The 20,876-nt window shown below is 49.6% G+C and overlaps 2 protein-coding genes across 3 annotated transcripts; both read right to left on the reverse strand.

The window, feature by feature from the left end:
• Positions 1 to 7,514: 7,514 nt before the first annotated feature.
• LOC121589289 lies at positions 7,515 to 9,332 on the reverse strand. The gene is made up of 3 exons (XM_041908066.1): positions 8,922 to 9,332; positions 8,337 to 8,457; positions 7,515 to 8,021 (listed from the first exon to the last, which is right to left on the reverse strand). The coding sequence occupies exons 1-3, from the start codon at positions 9,186 to 9,188 to the stop codon at positions 7,729 to 7,731; spliced, it is 681 nt and encodes a 226-aa protein (XP_041764000.1). The 5' UTR covers positions 9,189 to 9,332; the 3' UTR covers positions 7,515 to 7,728.
• A 1,389-nt stretch (positions 9,333 to 10,721) lies between these two features.
• LOC121589286 lies at positions 10,722 to 19,867 on the reverse strand. 2 transcript variants are annotated; one of them, XM_041908063.1, is made up of 4 exons: positions 19,513 to 19,867; positions 16,056 to 16,809; positions 11,970 to 14,326; positions 10,722 to 11,887 (listed from the first exon to the last, which is right to left on the reverse strand). In XM_041908063.1, the coding sequence occupies exons 2-4, from the start codon at positions 16,056 to 16,058 to the stop codon at positions 11,776 to 11,778; spliced, it is 2,472 nt and encodes an 823-aa protein (XP_041763997.1). In that variant the 5' UTR covers positions 16,059 to 16,809; positions 19,513 to 19,867; the 3' UTR covers positions 10,722 to 11,775. The 2 variants fall into 2 exon arrangements, with proteins under 2 accessions (XP_041763997.1, XP_041763996.1); XM_041908062.1 differs by having other exon boundaries at positions 16,056 to 16,812.
• Positions 19,868 to 20,876: the final 1,009 nt, after the last annotated feature.

The following is a 20,876-nucleotide window of genomic DNA, read 5'->3' on the forward strand; positions in this document are numbered from 1 at the left end:
GTTTCGAGAAACGATCGCTGTGCGCTGTGTGTGTGATATAAAACAGAGAGGAATATTGTACTTTTCCAGTGAATGGTACGTACGCTTTTATTAAAAACCGAACCGCCAAGTTGGTTTTCTTTGAATTCCTAGTTTCTATAAAACATTTTAAAAAAAGGGGATTTTACACAGTTCTTTCATTTTTCACCTCTCTTACTCTGTGAGAGCGCGTTCTTTTGTGTCATGTTGTTTACACATTTCCATTTAAAAAATTCTTGCATTGATTTTGAGCTCCTTTTTATTATAATAACACAAGCACACCATATCAAAGTATTTCACCCGCACAGGACGAGAATTGAACCCATGGTTCTTGGTGTACTAAAACTAAGCGTTTACCTCAACCACTGTGAGGCCGTCGCTGAGCGCATATGATTAAAACTCCATCACTACCATCGCGACCGTCTAACAGCAGAAACCACATTCACAATCGTGTTACTTGTGCGTTGTAGAATGAAAATTATGCTAACGCGAACCAAGCAAGCTGCCCGAAATGCATAATCAAATCGCTCAGCGTATAGCATTTGCTCACGGTTTCCCAGTACAACTCCCCATCGCCAAAAACCCCTCCGAAAGCCAAAAATGCCACGAATCGATGATGAGTTTTCGAAAATCGCTTTCCCCTCTCTTTTGCGCCTCTCGTCCCCACACACCCACTGTAAGTAACGAAGGCCGCCAGTATCGCCGCCACTCTCTGTTTCATCATCCACGCACCGCCGGCTGGCGTCCATTTTAACCGCCATCGCACGGTTTTTCTTTACCGAAGAGCGCCAACCAGCATGCAATCCCCCCGATCGCGCACATACATCCAGAAGCCTCGCCCTACCAGTGACCCACACGCCCACCAATCGGCGGCCGGTCGCTGGCAGCGATGATAGCAAGAGATTGTATATTTTATGCGGGATACATTAGCCAATTTCGCGAAAACCGTTTTACGGACAGTTACTAAAACGTTTTTCCCGTGCCTTCGAGGCGAAAAAAGGTAGTCGCGGCTATGGGAAGGGCAAAGAGGCGGCCGGATGGGTGCAAATGGAAAACGTGCTGTAGCAACAACAACAACAACAACGACAACGAGGACGAGGACGACGAGAGCAATACAGAAAAAAGCGTAAACGATCGTAATTAAAAAAACATGATTCCTTTTATCTACGGCAAGCATAAAAAGCTTAATGTACGTGCACACTTTCGTTTCGCTGCTCCTTCCAGGCTCGCCCTTGGGATGAAATAGTCCTGTCTGTCTCTTCATTTATCTCTCTCTCTCTCTCGGCTTCCCTTCATGTGTATGCATCGCTTTGCCATCCTCTCTGTCGCTGCCCCTCTCGTGTCGGTTCCGTTTGCGCGGGTTTCTTTCATTGCGGCTCAATTTCAAAATCATCCCCCTCGCGGGTCCCGATAGTGGCCACGATTTATGGCGCTTGGATGAAAGAACGCAGCCAGCGTCAGGTGCGGGTGCTGCTGCGTATCCCTCCGGACGCAGCCGAAAGCGTTTGCACGGTGCCCGTTGCGGGACATCGATGTTGCTGACGGTTGATGATGATTTTCATTCGCCCGCGAACGGACCCACCCGCTTCAGCTTTCCATCGTTCAATTTTCGATTTCAGCCGTAAGCCAAAATCCCCTACCAAAAACCCCTCCTTTGCCGGCGCCCATTCCGTTCAATTTTCCGCGCCCCAACTCGTCAGCATCCATTCATTTTCCCGTCCCCCATCCGACGACGACGGTAAATTATTACGAAACGAGCCTCGGGAAACACATGGCTCACATGCGTACCCCGGTACGGTTTGCGTTCCATGTTGCTGTTGTTTTTTGTTGTTGCTGCTCCAACGGACCAAAAAGGCATTTAAATGTATTTTCAATAAGCATTAAAAAGGCGAAACCGTTTTTGTCTCATTTTCGGCAGGATAAACACTAATAAGAGCTGAAACCGAAAAATGGTGGAGAGTGGGAGCGAACCTTTCCATTTTTTTTCGAGTTGTTGCTTCCACTTTTCGTTGATTCTGGCCTTTTTATTCTCGGATGGATGGCGTTTGAAGCGGGAGGGATTATATTCCTGCATTTTTTTGTGTATGGCGTATTTGGCTCGATTTCTGTGAGTATGTGTGTGGGTGTGTTCGCTGCTAAATTCTTTGCTTAAAAGCCACATATCCCGTACATTGTTCGTCGTTCTGCGAAGCATGTACCCGTCTACATGCCGATCAATATTCTGCCCAAAGTCGTGTTGAGAAACACATGGAAATAGAGCTCTTATTTCTTGGCCATAAAAAAGGGAAAATTTCGTCTCAAAAATGTTCGCCTTATTCGTTGCCTTGCACGTCATAACTAGAGATGCCTGGAAAATGGGGAACCTTTTTTTTGGGACAAGATATAGCGCACTCCCAGCCAATGTTGCAAGAGTAAAACCCTCAAAGTCAAGGATTGTTTTATATATTATTTTCAACATTTTATCGTGTTTACTTGTGACACTTATGACAATAGATGATATTTTAAATGTCAAAAAATAAATACTCTTTTCACACTTTATCAGGGCTAACACATTCCACGTTCCTAAAAATAGACAACAAATGTAACAAGTGTGATAGCTCCCCCTTTTTTATTTGCCGTAAGTAATGAAACGAGGAGAAATTAGATTATTTAATACTTATTTATGAATAAAAAAGTAGTAACTGACAACATTTTCCCTTATTTTTATTTAAATTTTTATCGTTCAAATCAAAAGCAATATCAAAAGTGTTGATCGTGCGATACAAAAGAAGAAATTCAACGCCTCCTTCGAGTAACAGAACTGCAAACTAACAAAAGAAGTTACTTTCTGTACTAGTGTACTAGTAAAATAGTGTATTTTATCCTAGTACATAAAACAAATCCTTACCACCTGAAACCGTGACGATTAAAGCTTTAAATCCTCGACTGCCGTCCGCTTCGTCGGAACTTCTCGGAAGTGCTGGCAGTATCATTCCGGGGGCATATTGTTCATCTCACCCAAGCAACGGAAAATACCACATCCGCTAGCTCAATTTGCTTCGCCCGGCTCCGGTGCGGCACGGGGCAGCGGAGAAATATCTGTCCCATCGTACGCCGAAACAAAGCGGGGGCTAGATAAGAGACTAAAACTACAACAATAAGCCTTCTTCTAGCGTCGCGGACTACTACCGGGACAATCGAGAGGGATGGAGACCGGAAAAACAACGCGATATAAAAATAAAGCACACGCTGAAAAGCGACACGCTGAAAAGGATGGTTAGGGATGGTGCAGAAAAGGGGAAGGTGGAGGGAATTGATGTGAAAATGTTTCCCCGACACCCCCTTACTCCCCACTGCTCTCTGACACAACACAGCACTCACACACACGTATACACACTTACACAAACTTTGATGCGAGAGCGTGTTTAATAATTTTCGCAACAGAGAAGAGGATGTTTAATGACTTTTTAATGGAAGCGAGCAAAAAAGCGCATGTTTTCTATTTAGATAGATAACTGGATGAGATACCGGTGCTGTGGCGTTATGCGTGTGTGTGTGTGTGTGTCTGTTGTGCGAATACAGAAGGAACAAGGGGAAGTTTGCTCGGCTTTGGGAAAAGCGTTGCAAACTCTGGCATCTGGGGTGCATGGTGGGGCTTGATGATGGCCGGGTTTTCCTCATCCCATTCACTGGTCTTTTTTTGCTTTTCCCTCCTTGGGCTGGAATTATAGTCGAGGGTAGGTAAGAAGAGGGCCCAAGGAATCAACTTGCCACAACAACGATCAGCCTCTACCATTTCGTTGGGGTGTGCAGGAACGAAATTCTCATTTTCTTGACGTCCCTCGTCACTCCCGGAAAGAGTCTCCCGTCTGCCTCCGGGATTGGCGTTTGAGCGGTTTCGGTGCCGATGTTCGTTGGCATATCTGCGTATTTCTCCCATCAAGCTGATCCCTTTTTCTGCAGGACGAAGCCAGTGCAAACTTCCACACACGGCTAAGGTCACGCTGGACCGATTTCACCATCTTCCCTAGGCGTGATAGGGAGCTGGGAGGCACTATGTGTGGGTTTTCCATTTCGTTTCCAATAATCCATTCCATGGTACAGGGAAACGAAACACGGAGTTCACCGTGGAGTGGTTTCTCTTTCAAAAAAAAGAAAAGGAACAACTTAAAGTAACAGAACGAAAGAGCTGACTGGAGGAAAACTCGCAGCAAAACATCGCCGTGGCTCCGTCCGCACGGCATCTTGCGCGGCCCGTGTGGGTGCGATTTCTTTTTTCCAATTTTGCGCTTCGCCTGTGATGTGTGACGTGACTTTTTCCCCGGCACCGGGGACCAAACACCGTTCTGAGCGGGACCCGGACACCGTGAGCGCCCGAAGCGATACGCGGCACAGGCGGCGGTCACCAGCGTCAGCGGCGGAGACGGATCGCATCGTCGATAGCCTTCTTATCGTCCCAGCAGGGTGCGCAACGTTCGAAGCATCCTGGCGCGCTCCGGCCATGATGATGAGCATCATTTCTTGTGCCGAAGCGAATAGCTGCCACCACGCTTGGTTCCCTGTCCCGTTGTCGGTCCGTCTCGGGTTGTAGTGCGGCATAGCTTGAGGCGGTTTTGTTTTGGGAGTGTGGGGGATATATTTCGCTTCCACCGTGCAGGGTGTTGCCTCGGTGTGGCTGGGGCACTTCTCCGGACGTTCTGTGTGGGAGAGATTTATATGGATCCAATGTGTTGAACTGGTGATGAAGATCGGCTCTACCCGAACAATGTACCATACTTTGTGGATTTGCGTGTCCTATCGAAATATTAATTACGATTCTGCTGCAAAACCTCCGCCCCAGCAGCAGCCGATGCAACTATTTCGAACGAGATCGTTCATTTAGCAATGCGATTGTGTGCTGTGTCCGCCTTCCGCCTTCGCCCGTCCTTCAAACATCAAACGGAAACGGTACGGCAAGAGCCATTCCGAAAACCGGAACCGTCTCCCGATGGCCGGTACGGTACCGTTTGATCAGGTTGCGATAATAGCAGGAGCATAATTATCGGGTTTTTGTTTCGACCCGGACACACCGTAGCGACGATTGCGTCCTGGGTGAATTAGTAATTTTCATACGCAGCCGCATTCACGCAGCAGTGATAGTGAACCCTTGGCCTGGTCGCAACATTTCGTCGATGCGGCTCGGCAGGCTCAAACAATAGCTAAACCGGGTGGTGCTGGGGATGCGGAGAAACAGGGGCCACATTCTGAGAGAGTGCGTGAGTCGGGGTCGGGAATTGAATTCTATTTCAATTCCGACATATGTATGCCCCGAGGGCATCCAACACGCTGGGAGGTGGGCCCGGAGAGCAGGTTTGCTAGCCGCACGACACTTTTCCGTCTCTCGTCTGGGCCTGGGCGCTGTGGCTGGCGCACTGGGATAGCCTGTTCGGGATGGCCGGTACCACCTGGCCACTTCGTTTCGAATTCAGTTTTGTGCAGGTGGTCGGGGTGAGGGCCGGGAGATGGGTGGACGATGTACGGATAATTGTACGACCCAGGAAGGCGCACTTGATGCATCGGAAGCGGGAAGTGGTCCTGATAATTCTTCATTCGTTCAACTGAAGCCCACTGGAGGATGAATCGGCACGGACGAGCGGTTGATTGGGTTGGTTTTGGATATTTTGCTAGTTTTTATCTGAAATTGTATAATGGTATCTTGTAGAATTTGTCATTTGCCACAGATTGAGCCACGGTTGTGTCTGTCTCTATCTTTTTGTCGTTTATAAATACTTCACGGAATATGAATAGAAGAATTTACCAAAAAACTCCTTCAAAACTTGAGAACTTTCTATGCTTTAGCTAAAAATGCAATCTTTTAACATTCAAGTCAATGATGTTGCTATGCTTTGCTCCAACCGTCCAACCTGGGTTACATCCCAACCAAGTGACCCCGAAAGTGGTCAATGGATCCGCTCACAATTAGTCACAAAACTCGGCTCGTCCCACTAGAGAGTTGCAGAAAGGTCACCGACTGGCCACCAACACCGTCTTGGTGACATTTTGGCCCCATCTCAGGCGCTGGGCGTGACATAGACAGTTCGAAGTGTGTCGCTTGTCATTCCTAATTCAAATTAATCTCACTTAATAGGACAGACAAGAAGAGGCATTCTAGGGCGGAAAGAATTCAGGGAATCGTACTGTGACGTCAGCGGCCCTTTCGTCAGTTTTTCCCTTCGATTCGAACGAAGGAATGATGATGGACGTTCTTTTTGTTTTTCCTATCCTTTCCCTAAACTGTTCTCTCTTTTTCCAACAGAGAGCAATTGTCATCCAACCGATGTTCTATGCATTTACATTCTTTTCCGGCATTCCGGGAAGCGAACAAGCCAGGCCACACAATGATACATGCAAGCTCCACGCCGGATCCCACCATTCATGTCTTATCGGTCTGCATGGAGAAAAACTCAACCTATCGAAAGTCAACCCACGACCATGCGGGGGTGTCCAGTTTTCCCCCTGTGTTTTCCCCGTCTGCCCTTGTTGCGTATCGCCGACACCCTCTCCATCAGCCCGATGCTCAACTGTAGCGTTAGGTGAACGTGAAGCGTAAGTGCTTTTGAATGTAAATTGCTCGGAAATCCAAAGTGGATTTAAACAGTTGTTTTTCACAGCCGGGTGCCCGGATCCCGTCGGCAACCCACCCACCGGGTACGGCACTGGTACGGCTAGGGCATCCCGTATTCTCCACAGGGTTGTTCGATTTTGAATGAGCATTTTCCTCCATGGGTTTTTTTCTCCCTTTCTCTCTCTCTCTCTCTTTATCTCTCTTTCTTCATAGCTCAGCATGTGCATTATACATTTTCCACTTGCCTGGCACGCTGTTCCGACAGCATATGGGTGTTGAGTTACAATGCTCAAATGTCCCCGAATGATTATCGGGGTCTTGGTCTCGTCCTACCAATCGCACCCTCGGACACGGCGCGCAGTAGGCTTTGAATTGATCGATTGTAATGCCAGCAGCGATATGCAGCAGGGAGGGGAGATGGAAACGGGTCCTAATAGAAGGGTACCTGCTGCTGCTGCTGCTGCTGCTTCTATTCAGCATCATTAGAGGGAATAGAGTCTTGCCCTTTGCGTACGAAACAGATTACGGAGGCGTAGAACTGCTTGATGACAGCTTCGGGATGATGGCTTTCCTCTTCTTCTGATGTTTTGAGCTGGCCGCAACAGAGCAACAGTTGAGCGTTGATAGATCTGTGCGCCAGAGGCTCTCACTGCTATATCATGCACTATCTTCGACGTGAGATCTTTGCTTGAGCGAACAAAAAGGGTTGAAAAAGGGACGATGCGGATGATGCTGTAACATGATGCTGATTATCTTACCTTAAAAGCTCTCGCCCTCGATTCCGATGGACGACGAATTAATTCACCCAACCAAAGCAAACAGCTCTTTTAGTGGGGGATATCTTGGTCTGTGGATTGGTTTTCGTTTCTTTTGTGTTTTTTTTATATTGTCAATTAAATTTGCCCATCAAATAGCAATATTGTACAGATTTATTAACTACCTTTGTTGCTGTTGTTTTGCATTATTTCACTTAAAACGTGCACTGCTCAGTTTATGTATTTTATTTATTTTTAAAAGAGGGTGATTTTCATTCATCAAAACGTTCCTGTCAGCTAAACTGCTGCTCCGACTCGGCACAGCTCTAAACACTTATCTAAGGTGGCAGAAGCCGCAATCGATCGGCGGGCTCAAATATGACAGGGATAAATCATTTCGCACGGCGCTCCCTGCAGCCCCTCCATGGCCGCCCGGTCCAGGCTGGTCAGCAGGCGCTTGTAGTTGTAGTTCTCTGCCACCTCCGGGCTGAACATTTCCGCTCCCTTGACGAGGGCATGGGCCGCCCGGGCGTACTCGTCGGCGGTGCGAGGCGCCCGGCAGGCCGAACGCATCAGGCACCCGTCCTGGCCGGAACCTTCCGCCGCCAGATAGCCGATGATGAGGTTCGCTTCACCTGGCAGCAAAAAGCCCCCACTGCCAGCACCTACAATTGCAGACGCGTGGAAAAGAAAGAAAAACACATTCGGTTCGTTTGCTTAGAAGGTGCAAAGAGGAGAACTCATTAGCGCGTTGCGCCGGAGAGTCTATTGTTGCTATTGTCGCTGTAGTTGCGGCAGGGGCAACACAGTATTTCGGGTACGGGTGTGTGGCCCCTGGGTGTATGTGCCGTTTCCGGTGTTTTGTTCGCGCATCAGGGAGCGGAGAGGACAATCGCTGCATGAAGCAAACACTGGGGTGTTCCGGGGCGATGCGTCCAGTAATGATGATGATGATGGTGGTGGTGGTGGTATGCTCTTACCTTCTTCGCTGCGGCCTCGCGCATACTGGCTCCAGTTGCCGGCACCGATCAGACCAGCGGCAAAGATGAGCGCCTTCAGTAGAAACAGAATCAGCAGATTCGTCAAGTTCAAGCTGAGCACCTGTACGGATGTGAAGCGAATATTGAAGCGGAAACGAGGTGAAAAGAGACATAGAGAGAGATAGAGAGAGAGAGAGAGAGAGAGAGAGAGAGAGAGACAGAGAGAGAAAAATAAAAACGCATCCATTATGGAACGATTAATTAGTTAGTTTTACTTTTCGACTGCGGTCGGTGGAAAGAAGTTTTCCCACTTTCACTGCGCGAGTGCGAAAGTAAAAGTTCAAAAGCAAAAGTTAAACGTTTGGCAAGTTGACGCAGGCGATTGGATTGTTTCAGAATGGGCGATGATGGCGGTGTATGTCAATAGTTGCAGTTCTCATGTTTCGTAACGACATTATTACTTCAATTAAACACTAAATGCGAATAATTTCATTACGTAAAATGGGTTGCAGTCCGGAAAACTTGCATCATTTTTCACTTGCCGGTGGAACATAAACGCAGAAACAAACACACGCCTGTACACACCTGACTATTTCCTGCCGAGCGGCTGATCATCTCTTTGGCAACGTACGCTGCTAGCTGACCGGCCGGGCTGGCCAGAATATCGCGCGCACTGTCGGTAAACCCACGCCCAACCGGGGCCTGTTCGCGGCCTGTTGGACGACGCCGATCGTACGGTGGCGTGTGCAGCTCATTTCCATCGAAATCGTGCACATTGCCGTACGTTTCTGGTATCACGAGCACCAGTATCAGCACCAGAAATGCAGTACCGAGCAGTAGTGCCGATTTCATCGTTGCAAAATGTCAAAAACTCTGCTACACACACGCTTTGGTTGAGCACGCTACAGGTACTGGTACTGGCACGTTTCACTAACAGTCAGGAGGATCCTTACGGGCGGAGCAGAAGAACACACTGTGCACAGGTTGCACGAAACACTGAGCCTTGGGCCGCTGTCGAACTAACATAAATATCCTCTGGCGACACAGGTAAGCTAAGCTGAGGGCCAAGGGTGTGGGTCGCTGGTGCGGCACCATAGCTAGACCAGGTAGAAAGACAATGAGGCACAATTTTCCTCGCTACGCTTCATCCTAAACGTCGACGGCACCCGAAGGAAGCCCTCTGGTACACTGGAGCGGAGTTTGTCATGTTTTTGTTATTATTTTTTGTCTCTTCTTTGCTTACATGCCATCATGATTCAACCTTCCTCTAGCCTGTGTACCGATGGTTTCCATCCCCGTACTTCCTTGTACGCTCATCGGTGCGGTGCACACGCTGGAAACGATTTTGAAGCTCACAATGGAAAAACCTTGTAACAATGGCAGTGGCAATAGTTTCAGGTTTCAGCCTTACTGTCCAGCAAGCGGGCCGAGGGTACTTGGGCGAAGCGTCTCCTGGTGAACCTCTCGCTGTCGCATTCTCTGGATGTGAGTGTCCAATGGCAGCACCTCTTATCGGAGTTAACTTCCGTTAATTTTTTTGTTGTTACATCTTGACCTTCGCCGCTGCTTGCCAAGAACTGCCATACACTGGTTGGATTAGGCAGGGTTTTTTGCTTTAAACACAAACCATATTCTACAAAAAAGGGTTAGCAGATCATGTAATAGCAAAGGTTTCATATCAGTACGGAAAAACAATCCACCTCTCCGTGAGGAGCCGTTATCGTTCGGTGAAGTAAATTTCACCGCTTTTGGCATTAAATCATTTATCCGATAAGTGATGTGCTTAAGGGGCTACAAGACAATGACAATTTAGTACAAATTGCTCCCGGTGAGAAGCCTTAAGAGTGAAGCACACTCCACAGACACAATGATTGCATAATGCGCACGTTAAATGAGCCGAACGAGATCGTGATCTTGTGCGCCGAGACGATGGGTAGAAAGTTTTGGAGTGATGATCTTAGGAGTGGCTGTTGCTAGAGTTTCGCTTTCAATCTTCCCGATCAGACAGCGAAAGAAATGGGTTTCGGGGTGATATTGTTATGTGAGAGTTGTCTCTGCTGTAAATTGGGTGACTTGAAGTTTTGAAGTAATGTTTATGTGGTGAATAAGAGAAATTGGAAGCCTTGGTCAGAATCTTGCATACAAAAAAGTTACCTACTTAAAGTAGGTTAAGCCTTCATACCATTCCATGACTATGTACCTATTTGACATAAAGGTATTACTACACTGTAGTTGTTTAGGTAGCACAGAACAAGTATTGAACACAAGGTTCAATCTCCATTCTCGTTTATCTGCTAGACTTCAAACTTTTGAACTTACCACAAATTATGACAAAACCTTGTATGACTGAAGAAATCACGATCTTTGTTTTATCAAACTCATAAAGTAAATAATTTATTAAATAAATTCTTGCATACAATAAAATCCTCTCCAATGCAAACGATAACATACTTTCACTGTTGACCTATCCGTTTCCTCCGCGTCTTCCTACCTTAATGTCAATAGAATCAACTACATCAACAACAAAAAATCAATAGAATCTCATCCACGTTAAATTGGCGCACCGTAGAATCTTTTGCGCGAATTGCTCGAACGAAATCTGCTCGACCAACGATTGACATCGTGTTTTTGCTCGATTTTTTCGAACCGATCATCGATCGCTGTTACTTCCTAGTATTTCCCTTTCTCCTTTGGCATATGATGCTCTTGTGTATGTACAAGTATAGACACAAACACGTAATCGAATCCTAGCGTTCCTACGTAAGATATATGGGGGAGGGAGTTGGGGGGGGGGATTTGAGTGTTGGGTGTGTCGTAATAGTAATGATATTAGTTATAATGTTAGTAGCAGTAAAACCGAGATTTCTTTAAACAAGATTCTGGCTAGAAGGGTAATTCGTGTCTATACTAGCTTCCTCTTCCTCTCTTTCCACTGCGCGCCGTTTGGCCAGTGCCAGTGCCACAGACAGATAAAGGTAACATAATTTTCACATTCACTAAAGTGCTGCTTCTTCGTACTACTCCCTCGGTGCGCTGAGCCAGTCATCGTCGGGATCAGCACAGGGGTTGCACTGTAAATATGTCGCTATCGCCTACTATCGATGCTTACTATTTTAATATAAAATACAGACATGGTCTAAAACACACATAATCAATCCGTTTAGAGCGGGAGGCGGTGGCCTGCCTGGATGCTCCGAAAGATGCCGTGTACATCAGGCAGGCACATCCTCCTTGGCCTTCTTTATGTTACAACTAATAGGATTTTGCATTGGATGGAGTTTCCATGTACTACTCTTTCTCTCTCTCTCTCTACCTCTTTCTATGTCACTCGCATACACTCGGGCCGAAAATTTTACTAAACATCAACTAGTGTCGAAATGCAAGAACCATGCCGCATCCGTGTGTCAGTTTCGGTCCGGAAGGGGGTTGTTGAAGTGCTTTACGATCGGGTTTGCTGCTGGCACACGAACCGTGTGCAGTCGTTCTGTCTGATGGCGTCAGTTACCTCCGACAGATGATCGGTAAGAGTGGCAGCTAGTGCTGGGTGCATCCTATAAAGAAACGAATTACAAACGAACCACAATATATGGAGGGTTGCTTACTGCATGAAATCGCCACACAAACGCTACTTACATATCCAGCATGGTGTACATCTTCTTCTCCATCAGCACGATATCGTCGGCGCCCTGCTGGATCATCACCCGGCAGAAGGTGAGCTTGGCACAGGAAGGATTCTTCCAGTCAGTTTCGCGCAGCTGCTGCTCGAACCGGGCCCGGGACGAGCTGGTAGACTCGCGGCCCACATCCTGCAGGCCCTGCTCCTCGAACGGGTTCCGCGCGATCGAACGCTTCGAGCGTCTCGCGTAGTCATCGCCGGTGTTCATGCGCATGGCGTCGTACTGCTCGTAATATCGCTGCTGCTGCTGCTGCTGGATCGCTTCCAGTGCCCGCTTGTGCTCGAGATCGTCTAGATCGAACGGCAACAGCTCACTGCCGGATCGGCGCAGCAGGCCCATGTCGAAAAAACGGCCCACGGCTACGGCCCCGAGCCCGAGCGCTGCTCCGCCCGCCATCAGCCCTAGAGCCGGGAGTATAATTGAATTTGTAGCTGGTGCCACCACCACGCCAACCTTGTCCTGAGCCTCGTCAGCCTTTCGTACCAGTCCGAGGTTTTTGGAGATTTTCTGTCCGGCCTCGACGATGGGCTCCAGGACGGGCTTGGTGAACTCCTGCACGGTGGAGATCCCACTCTGGAGTCCCTCCCGCATCTGGTCGGTGATTTTGGCCCAAAATGGCCGCTCGTGCTTGACGCGCCGGATGTACCCGTAGTTGTACGGGTAGGTGGAGGGACCTTTGAAGTTTTCGTACTGTGGCGGGCGCGGCATCTTGACATGCTGGGGCTGGGGCGGATCGTAGTAGTCCTTGCTGCCCATGGCCGGCTCGATCGCGTACGGCGAGTGGTCGTTGTGGGCCGCCTTGCTGTAGTAGTCCTGCACGTTCATGATCTTCTTCATCGCTTTCGTCGGTTTGCGCTCCGGCGGGACGGATTTGGCCGGCTGCACACCGAGCTCGGGATGGGCGTACTGCAGCACGGGTTGCCGAGTGTCTTCCAGCTCTTGGGTTTCCTGGTTTGTCGCGGCCGCTGGTCCATTGATCGAGTACAGCTGCGACACGGGATAGGTCGGGTTGCCCGGGTTTTGCAGCATTCGGCGCTGAATCTTGGGTGGTTGGTCGGCCAGCGCGTCCTCCTTGAAGTTGGCGCGGCTCACAATCTGCGGATAGTGTTTGCGACTTTCCTCCTCGTTGATTTTGCGCAGATACTCCACCAGCCGCCCGTTCGGCACGGGACGTCCATTGTCCGCTCGCGAGAACGGTCCAATGTTGCCCGTCACTCTGGGTGGGGCCGAGTTCACCGCGATCGAGGCGCCCGAGTGTAGGTTGTCCTCCACACTGAATGGTCCGAAGCTCTTGGCCAGCCCATCAGTCGGCTGGAAGTTGTCGGCGGTCGTGAACGGGCCGATGCTGCGCTGACGGGCGCCTGGGCTTGATCGAGCTCCCCCACTGCCGATCGGTTTGGCAAAGATCAGCTGTCCGTAGATGTCTCCATTGTTTTCCAGCCTCGTCGGCACGTGCCCCTTCTCGTACGGCACCAGCTCCCCGTTGATGACGCGAGCATTGCGCCACACCTGCCGCTTGTCCGACTCGTCGTCCGGCACGCGGATCCCGTGCACCACCGGAATTCCGTCCGCACCAATCTCCTGCATCGATCGACCGCGCTTGTGCGTCGTCTTGACCGCTCCACCGTCCTTCATGTACACCGGATCCGAGCTGATGACAACGGGCGGCGGGACACGACTCTCCTGCACCGTCTCGTCGCTCACCTTAATGCGCACCGGGCGGCGATCGTTCTTCATCGCACCGTGCTCCTCGTCGTAGAACGAGGATCGGGGCGGCCGCTCGATACGGTTGACGTGCTCGAGGAAAGCGTTGATAATGTCCACCGATTCGGGCGCTGAGTCAGCCGACAGACGGTAGTTGCCTGCGATCCGGGCCGGCGTCACCTGCGGGCTGTGGGCGGGCGATGGTGAGAAGGAATGGGAAACCCATTGGCCGGTGGTGCCGGTGGTAGAGCTCGGGGTGGATGTCACGCTTCCGCTGGCCGGTAGCTCCATTCCGTTGCGCTTCTTAACGATGATCTGCACCATGCGTCCGTTGTTGGAGCGCACGTTCAGCTTCTGGACGCGGTCCGGGTTGAGGCTGCGGGAAACCTTCAGCTCGGTTCGGGTGTAGGCCGGGCGCACTTTCGCCACTTCCTCCGGGGTGGTGCGATTCGTTCGCTCCGCCGGAGCGGATGCATTGCGGGCCGTTGGCGGTGCTGGGTCGAGCTTGGTGAAGACAGCCGTTCCCACACCGCTCGATTGCGTGTCGCTGTTTGCCAGCGTGGCGGCAAGCAGAAGGCCAACGGTGGCCAGGGTTAACAGGTAGGACGTCTGCAAGAGAGAGAGTGAGAGAGAGGGAGACAGAGAGACGAAAAGGGCACTGATCAGTTTTCGTGTATGTTTCCGCTATTATGTCGCAGTAGGGAGCATGGGAACATGTATGTAAGGTTTGCGATGGATGGATCTGTAAATTTCCCTCCAATGTGTAAGTTCCTTTCTTACAAATCGAAAAAGTAAGGAAAAGTTAAAAAAATGATAATAGTATTGATGTATTTTGATTCAATTTATTATGTTAGTTTTAAAGAGGAGCTCTTTTTGCCACTGATAAAGAACAACAGAATCGGTGTTGCCGAAGCAGTAGTGACAGTATCCTTTCCATAATCCGTAATAATAAACGGGAAGTTATTATTCATTATTAGTTTCTATTAAGTCACTATCCACATAGAATGTACTACAGTTCAACTTTATTGGTTGAGTTTGTTTTTGTTGAGATGAACGATAATTTTACACCTCAATAGTTGGGTTATATGCCAACCAACAAAATAGTTATGACGGAAAGAAATGCCTGCATTCAGAGGATTGTTGTCTGTATCCTAGACAATGTCGAACTTGAATAGTTAATGATTAGTAATCCTGGTCATGGCACCAAATAATCGCCTCTAAATATGCCTCTTTTGTTTTCTGGCTTATCAAAACTGTCTTACTTCATTATTGCATTAACCATTCAACTGTTTTGCATTAAAAAGGGTCGTTCCTAATACGGGCAACAACCAAAAAAAAAGCAAAGAAATCACATCTTAAACCCCACCAATTAGCTGCATTTGTTGAGAAATTCAAAACAATAAATCCAATTAACCAACGTAACACAGCCCACAACTGTTTCGTGAAAAACACATACTTTTCCCCTGCAAATCCATTCATCCTGCCCCCCGTACAACTGTGAGCTCCGGTACCGAAAGCGCTACGAAAGCCTGGTAGACTGGTGGCCGAAGCAGGTCCGGCATTTTCCATCCCTATCATTTAACCGATAATGTCTTATTTCGAGCAATGCCGATCGGTGTTATTTACCCACGCCGCACAGAGCCAGAGCGGGTTGATGTACCGCCACCGCCTCCGCTCGGTCGGACCAACCGGACTCCGACCGGACCGGCCGGCCCCCGAAGGCGAACAAACGGAAAACAGTCGTCGAACAGAGGCGAGCGAAAATAATCACTAATCAGCTGCAGCGCAACTGCCGGTCGAACACAGATCGCGCGCACTGGTAGTGTTTGTATGCCCGTGGCAATGGCTTTTACGTGAAAGTTGTGTTGCCTTCCTCGGCCTAGGCCAGTTACTGCCGAGCTACCACCGTCACCGACCGATCGGTGGCCGCGAATTCCGATCAAAGGGAACGGGAAGGGGGCGATCGGTGGAGCCGACCACCATCGCCACTTTCTGGCAACGGTAGCGGGTCTTACGCAATCCGATGAATTTTCTCCCGATTGCGATAAAGTCAATCGCCACTGGCGACGGCCGCAATTTGAGCGATGATCGATTCGACGTGCCACGATCGAGATCTGTTTGGCGGTTTCCGGCCCAACTGTCATCGAGTCGCGCAGTATTCGTGCGCCCGCTGCTGATCGATCGTCAATGGTCACCAATCCCCTTATCGTTTCCGGCATGTTATGTAGCTGTGCTGATGTGTTGGTTTAGAACGTTAATTGAAATTGGCGATGAAAGAATCTCCCGGGTGGAGCTTTACAGGGGTTATCCTAGGACGTTGGAAGCGGCTTGAACTTACCATTTCTATCTGTGCGTGATGGTGGAAATGCTAACAGAAGGCAGCCAGGCAGAACGGTGAAAATCGACAGTGTCTTCCAGAGGGTTTGGTGAAATTTCGCGTTTGCTTTTCCTCGCACGATCGTTTTTAGAAATCAACGGGTGAAAACGAACTTCGCCGGTCGGTCGTCGTCGAGTGTCGCTTCTTAGTCGTTACCGGTGAAGATAAAACGTCAAGCTCTGATAGTTCGATAAAACACACACACACACACACACACTGGGCAACAACACACGGGGATTGATTGTTTCCTCGCTTGTCACCGGTTTCGGTTGGCTTCGCGCCCGCACCACAGCTCCAGTTTCAGCTTCGGTTGGTTAATTATTGGTAGCGCTGATAGCCTACGTACGAATGGTGCTTTTTTCGGGCTTTTCCACTCCTTCGGCACACCGGAGATGAGGCAGGTGGCACAGGGAGAGAGAGAGAGATAGTGAACAGGGCTTTTCTTCGGCCCGGCTCCTCGATGTTCGATTTCTAATTTCGTCTAAACTATGCACACGTACACTGGGCTGCTCTGCTCCCTCTACTCGTCACTGATAAACACACATACGGACACATACACTCACACGCACACTCGTAGATGTGGGGAGGTTACTACAGGCGCCTTGCTGTAATCGGATCTCTTCTCCAGTTCCCCGGCGAAATGGTCATCTTTGCAGAGGCTGGAAAACCGACGGCATGTTTGCGCTGGCAAAGCGGGCGGGGGGTTCCTTCCTTCCTTCTGGGTGGGTGGTTGGTCCGGTCCGAGCAGGGGGTGGAGGGGTAGGAATGAAAAAGAGAAAAAAAACGGATAAGCTAAGCGGTAAGAAGAGGGAAAGCGATTCGATAAAGCGTGTGCGGGCGCTGGCGCGCGCCACATTGCCAATCTCCCGTTACCGTTACAATCTAATTGTTATCGGTTTTGCCCTCCCGATGGGGCGGGTGGTGGGTGGTGTACTGGAGGTGCTTTCGCAAAACGTCAACTTCCATCTCCATTCCTCCCTTATCCTTCAACGATCATCCAGCCTAGTGTTTTAGTCGGTGCAAAATCTCTCCCTCTCTCTCTCTCTCTCTCTCTCTTCCTTTCTCCCTTTAACCGTACCCCCCCCCCCGTTCTTCGCGCACTGAGAAGCATCCATTGCGCAAATGCGCAAACGATGCCGAGACGCTCGTGCCGAGGTTTTGTTGAATTTCACTTTTATTTGGAAAGTATCGCCTTGAATTCATTTATTTATCTCATTTTGCTTTTCCAAGCGCACCGTTTTCCAGCGCATTCCAGCGCGGCGCAGTGTGTTGTAGTGTGTGCGGCGCGTGCGCGCGCGCGCTCTCGGTCGCGTTCCAAACTGCCCTCCCCCCCTCCCCCTCTCCCTTGCCACGCACCCCTTTCTCGATTACCCCTTCCCAAGCCCTTCATCTCGTTTGGCAAAGGCTGATTGGAACCGGCATTTCTCCACCAACCGATTCACCAGCCATACGTGTGTGTGTGTGACTCTTTTTTTCCTCTTCTTGCTGTGCTTCTTCGCTGTCGCTGACCATGTAATATCTACTTTACCGACACCGCCACTCAACTGTTACGTTATGTAGCTATCTTCGGCACCTTCGATCCACACACCGCCACACACACATGGTGCGGGCACGTGAAAGTGATGAACCTGACGGACTCCCCCCATCCCCCCTCTTCCTCTTTACTCCTTTTCTTCTGCGAGACATTTTTCGCTGCCCCATGTGTGTAGAGCCCACCGGAGCGCACCCGCGTATATGTGTGTATGTGTGTGTGTGTGCATTTGGGGAATGTGCCTCGGGGGCTTTCTTTTAGCCTCTGCAATATCCACTCAACAGCACCCCCCGGAGGCCGATATTGCGTCGCGCATTACTACGCCAGACACTGACCCACAAACGGGAAGGGAAAGGAAAGGGGATAAGCAAGCGGCAGGCGTACAGGGGGATGCTTAACATTTGCGCAGTGATAAGCGCGTTGAGTGATGATCACTGCGGATCCTTTTAACTAAAGTGGAGCAACTTCAACGCCGGTGACCTGCGTGGTGGTAAAGGCGACGAACCTTACGAGTCGCCTAACAGGGCGAAAACAACCGATTTGCAGAGCGAAATCGCTTAATTCATCGGTTGCAAATTTCGCTCTTTATCAAACCATGATAACAAACCCACTCTCGAGTCGGGTGAAAATGAATTCATTTATGGAATCGGTGTTCGTTAACATTGTGATCAAACAGACCGCAAAGACATATGAAAGCCGATTTTCTAAAACGCATAAAATATGCATCTGTTGCTAGTGGACTTGTGCTGCGTCAACGTTGACGCGGATACGGAACCCTCGTAAGTGCAGCAAATTAATCACTCTGTAAACCGAAAATTCCCAATTCACCTCACACCGCGGCTCGAGTGATCTGCCTTTTAAATGTACTTTCCCATAATGGAGACGTGCACACATACACACACTCACACGTACACACACACACATACGCCGGTCTCCGGTCGGTCTGGTCGGAAGCTAACGAGCCAAACTTTCCCACCCCATTCCAATACGCTTCTTGCATTCGTGCGCCGTCCGTTTAGCCTGAGCGAGCGTGCGCGCGCACGCCCAAGTTGCATCTCGTTTAAAGTGCCATTTCACCAACACTCCCTGATTTCGAACCGTCTGTCTGTAATAAACAAAACATAAAAAAAAAACAGCTAACCCCTATTGCGCCATCGCTCCCTGTGCATTTCAATATTCGACACAAACCTCCCCTTGGGCACACACAAACACACAGACACAGAAACGTTTAAAAAAAAGCACATTCCATTCCCATTCAGCAATAGCATCAACAACAGCAACCGAAACGACTGTAATCTGCATCCAATGATGCCGCTCGAACGTGAAATGCGATCGATTGAGCATTTCCTTTCCACCACGGGGCACGATTCGATGCCGTAATTATTCACTCGAGATGGAAATGTTGGGGAAGAGAGGAAGTGGGAAGCGCACCCGTCAGTTTTGGAGTCCGTTCGGCGTTGTTCTCGGTTCCTCGGTTGGGTATTATTTCACTTTCTCTATTTTTGCTGCAGCCTGTGCTGTTTGTGGCGTTCCATTCACGCCACATGCTCGACCGTTACGGCGACCAAAGAATAAGACGAGCGGCAGAGACAGCTGTTACGGGCATTCGCGCATTACTCTCGCCCACACTATTGAGATTACGGGTGGTTGAGTCAGTTCCCTCCCAAGGATCTGCAAGGACCACGTGATGTTAACGGTTGTCTTTTCAAATGTTTCAACGGTTAGTTTACGTAACGCTCTCTCTCTCTCCCTTGCTGCAAGAAAACTGACCGAACGTCTCCACGATCGATCACGTGTCATTTGGCATACATTAGGACCCACTTTATCACTAATAACACCTAGAAAAGCCACTACATTTGATTACTAAAATAAAACTATAAAACATACTTCTTTTTACGGCCACCAACAATCGCAAACACACATACACAACAAACTCGGTTTGGTTAGTTTTGGTTGTGAAGCAGAAACACTTGCTGCTTCTTGATCACTGTTTAACTGATGTACTATTAGATGTACTAAGAGGTTTTCCGCCCAATATAGGTGTAGAGTATTTTTCACTGGTACAAAAATAACACTATTTTGTTTCGGGTAACACTGTTCGGGGTGTAGCTATGGGTTTTTTTTTTGCTTTATTAGTTGACACTGTAATCGGTAGGAGTTGGAGATCCGTTCGAATGTGGCTGGATCGAATCCGGACCGGAATTCCTATTGCGTTTGTTTCGGGTTCGTCGCGTGCGTCACGTTCAGCGCTCAGATTGATACTGATTCGTAGTGCGCACCGGTCGGACCGACCCGGCGGGATTTGTTTCGCCACCTCACCGGAGTGTCTTTTTTCGGAGTGGGGAGCCATACCGGGGCTGCTACCTTTCCAGCTCCCTTCCACTACTGCTCCCTCTCTCTCTTTTTCTCAGCACCAACGGCTGCGAAGGGAAATTAAAAGTCTCAAAAGTCGCAACGCGAAGATCCGAGATCGGCGCACCCGATCGTGGCGCTCTTCCTGCCTCCCGTGGTCGCGCGAAACCGGGCCGCAAAGATTGAATAACGTAATAGCGCGCTGGAAGTGCATCTTTGCGAGTCGAACGAGTCGGATTGCAGGAAGAAAGCGTGAGCGCAAGCGAAAGAAAGACAGAGAGAGAGGAGAGAGCGATCCGCGTGATCGTGTGATCGTGTGGCACCCCAACAACTCCAGCCTCCCAAATCAAGGGTGTGAGAGTGGGGAAAACGGGGAGAAGAGGAAACGGGGAAGCTGCTGCTTTGGTGCTTGTTGGCCCGAAACAGCCGTCCGCCGGGGCGGTGGAGAAAGCGCGTCCGCAGCGGACCAGCGGTGGAACGACGGATGAAAAGGCCTTCCCTGTTTCACACACATGCGCACGGCGGTTGCGGCCCGGTGGCATCGAGTGGCGCGCGCGAGCGCGAAAGAAAGTTGCCATTTCTGCCATCGAAAAGCCTTACCTCGCTCGGGGGGAAGAGGGCACACATACACGGGCCGAACCGGAGGAGATTGTGTTGAAAGTAAAGCGCACAACAAACTGCCATTTCCGATCCGGCGAATCGGTCGCTGTGCTCTATTGCTCTTTCGACATCTTGTGCGGTGCGGTGTCTGTGTGTGTGTGTGTGTGTGTCTTCCGCACGACCACTTCCGCCGGCGTCCCACAAACCGATCGGTGGCCGCTCGGCACACCTGATCGAATTATGCAACGTTACGCCATTGTAATGCAAAAGGCGCATCGTGTTCATTCGATGACGATTGA

The sequence above is a fragment of the Anopheles merus genome, chromosome 2R (genome assembly GCF_017562075.2).
Source record: "Anopheles merus strain MAF chromosome 2R, AmerM5.1, whole genome shotgun sequence".
NCBI lineage: Eukaryota > Metazoa > Arthropoda > Insecta > Diptera > Culicidae > Anopheles > Anopheles merus.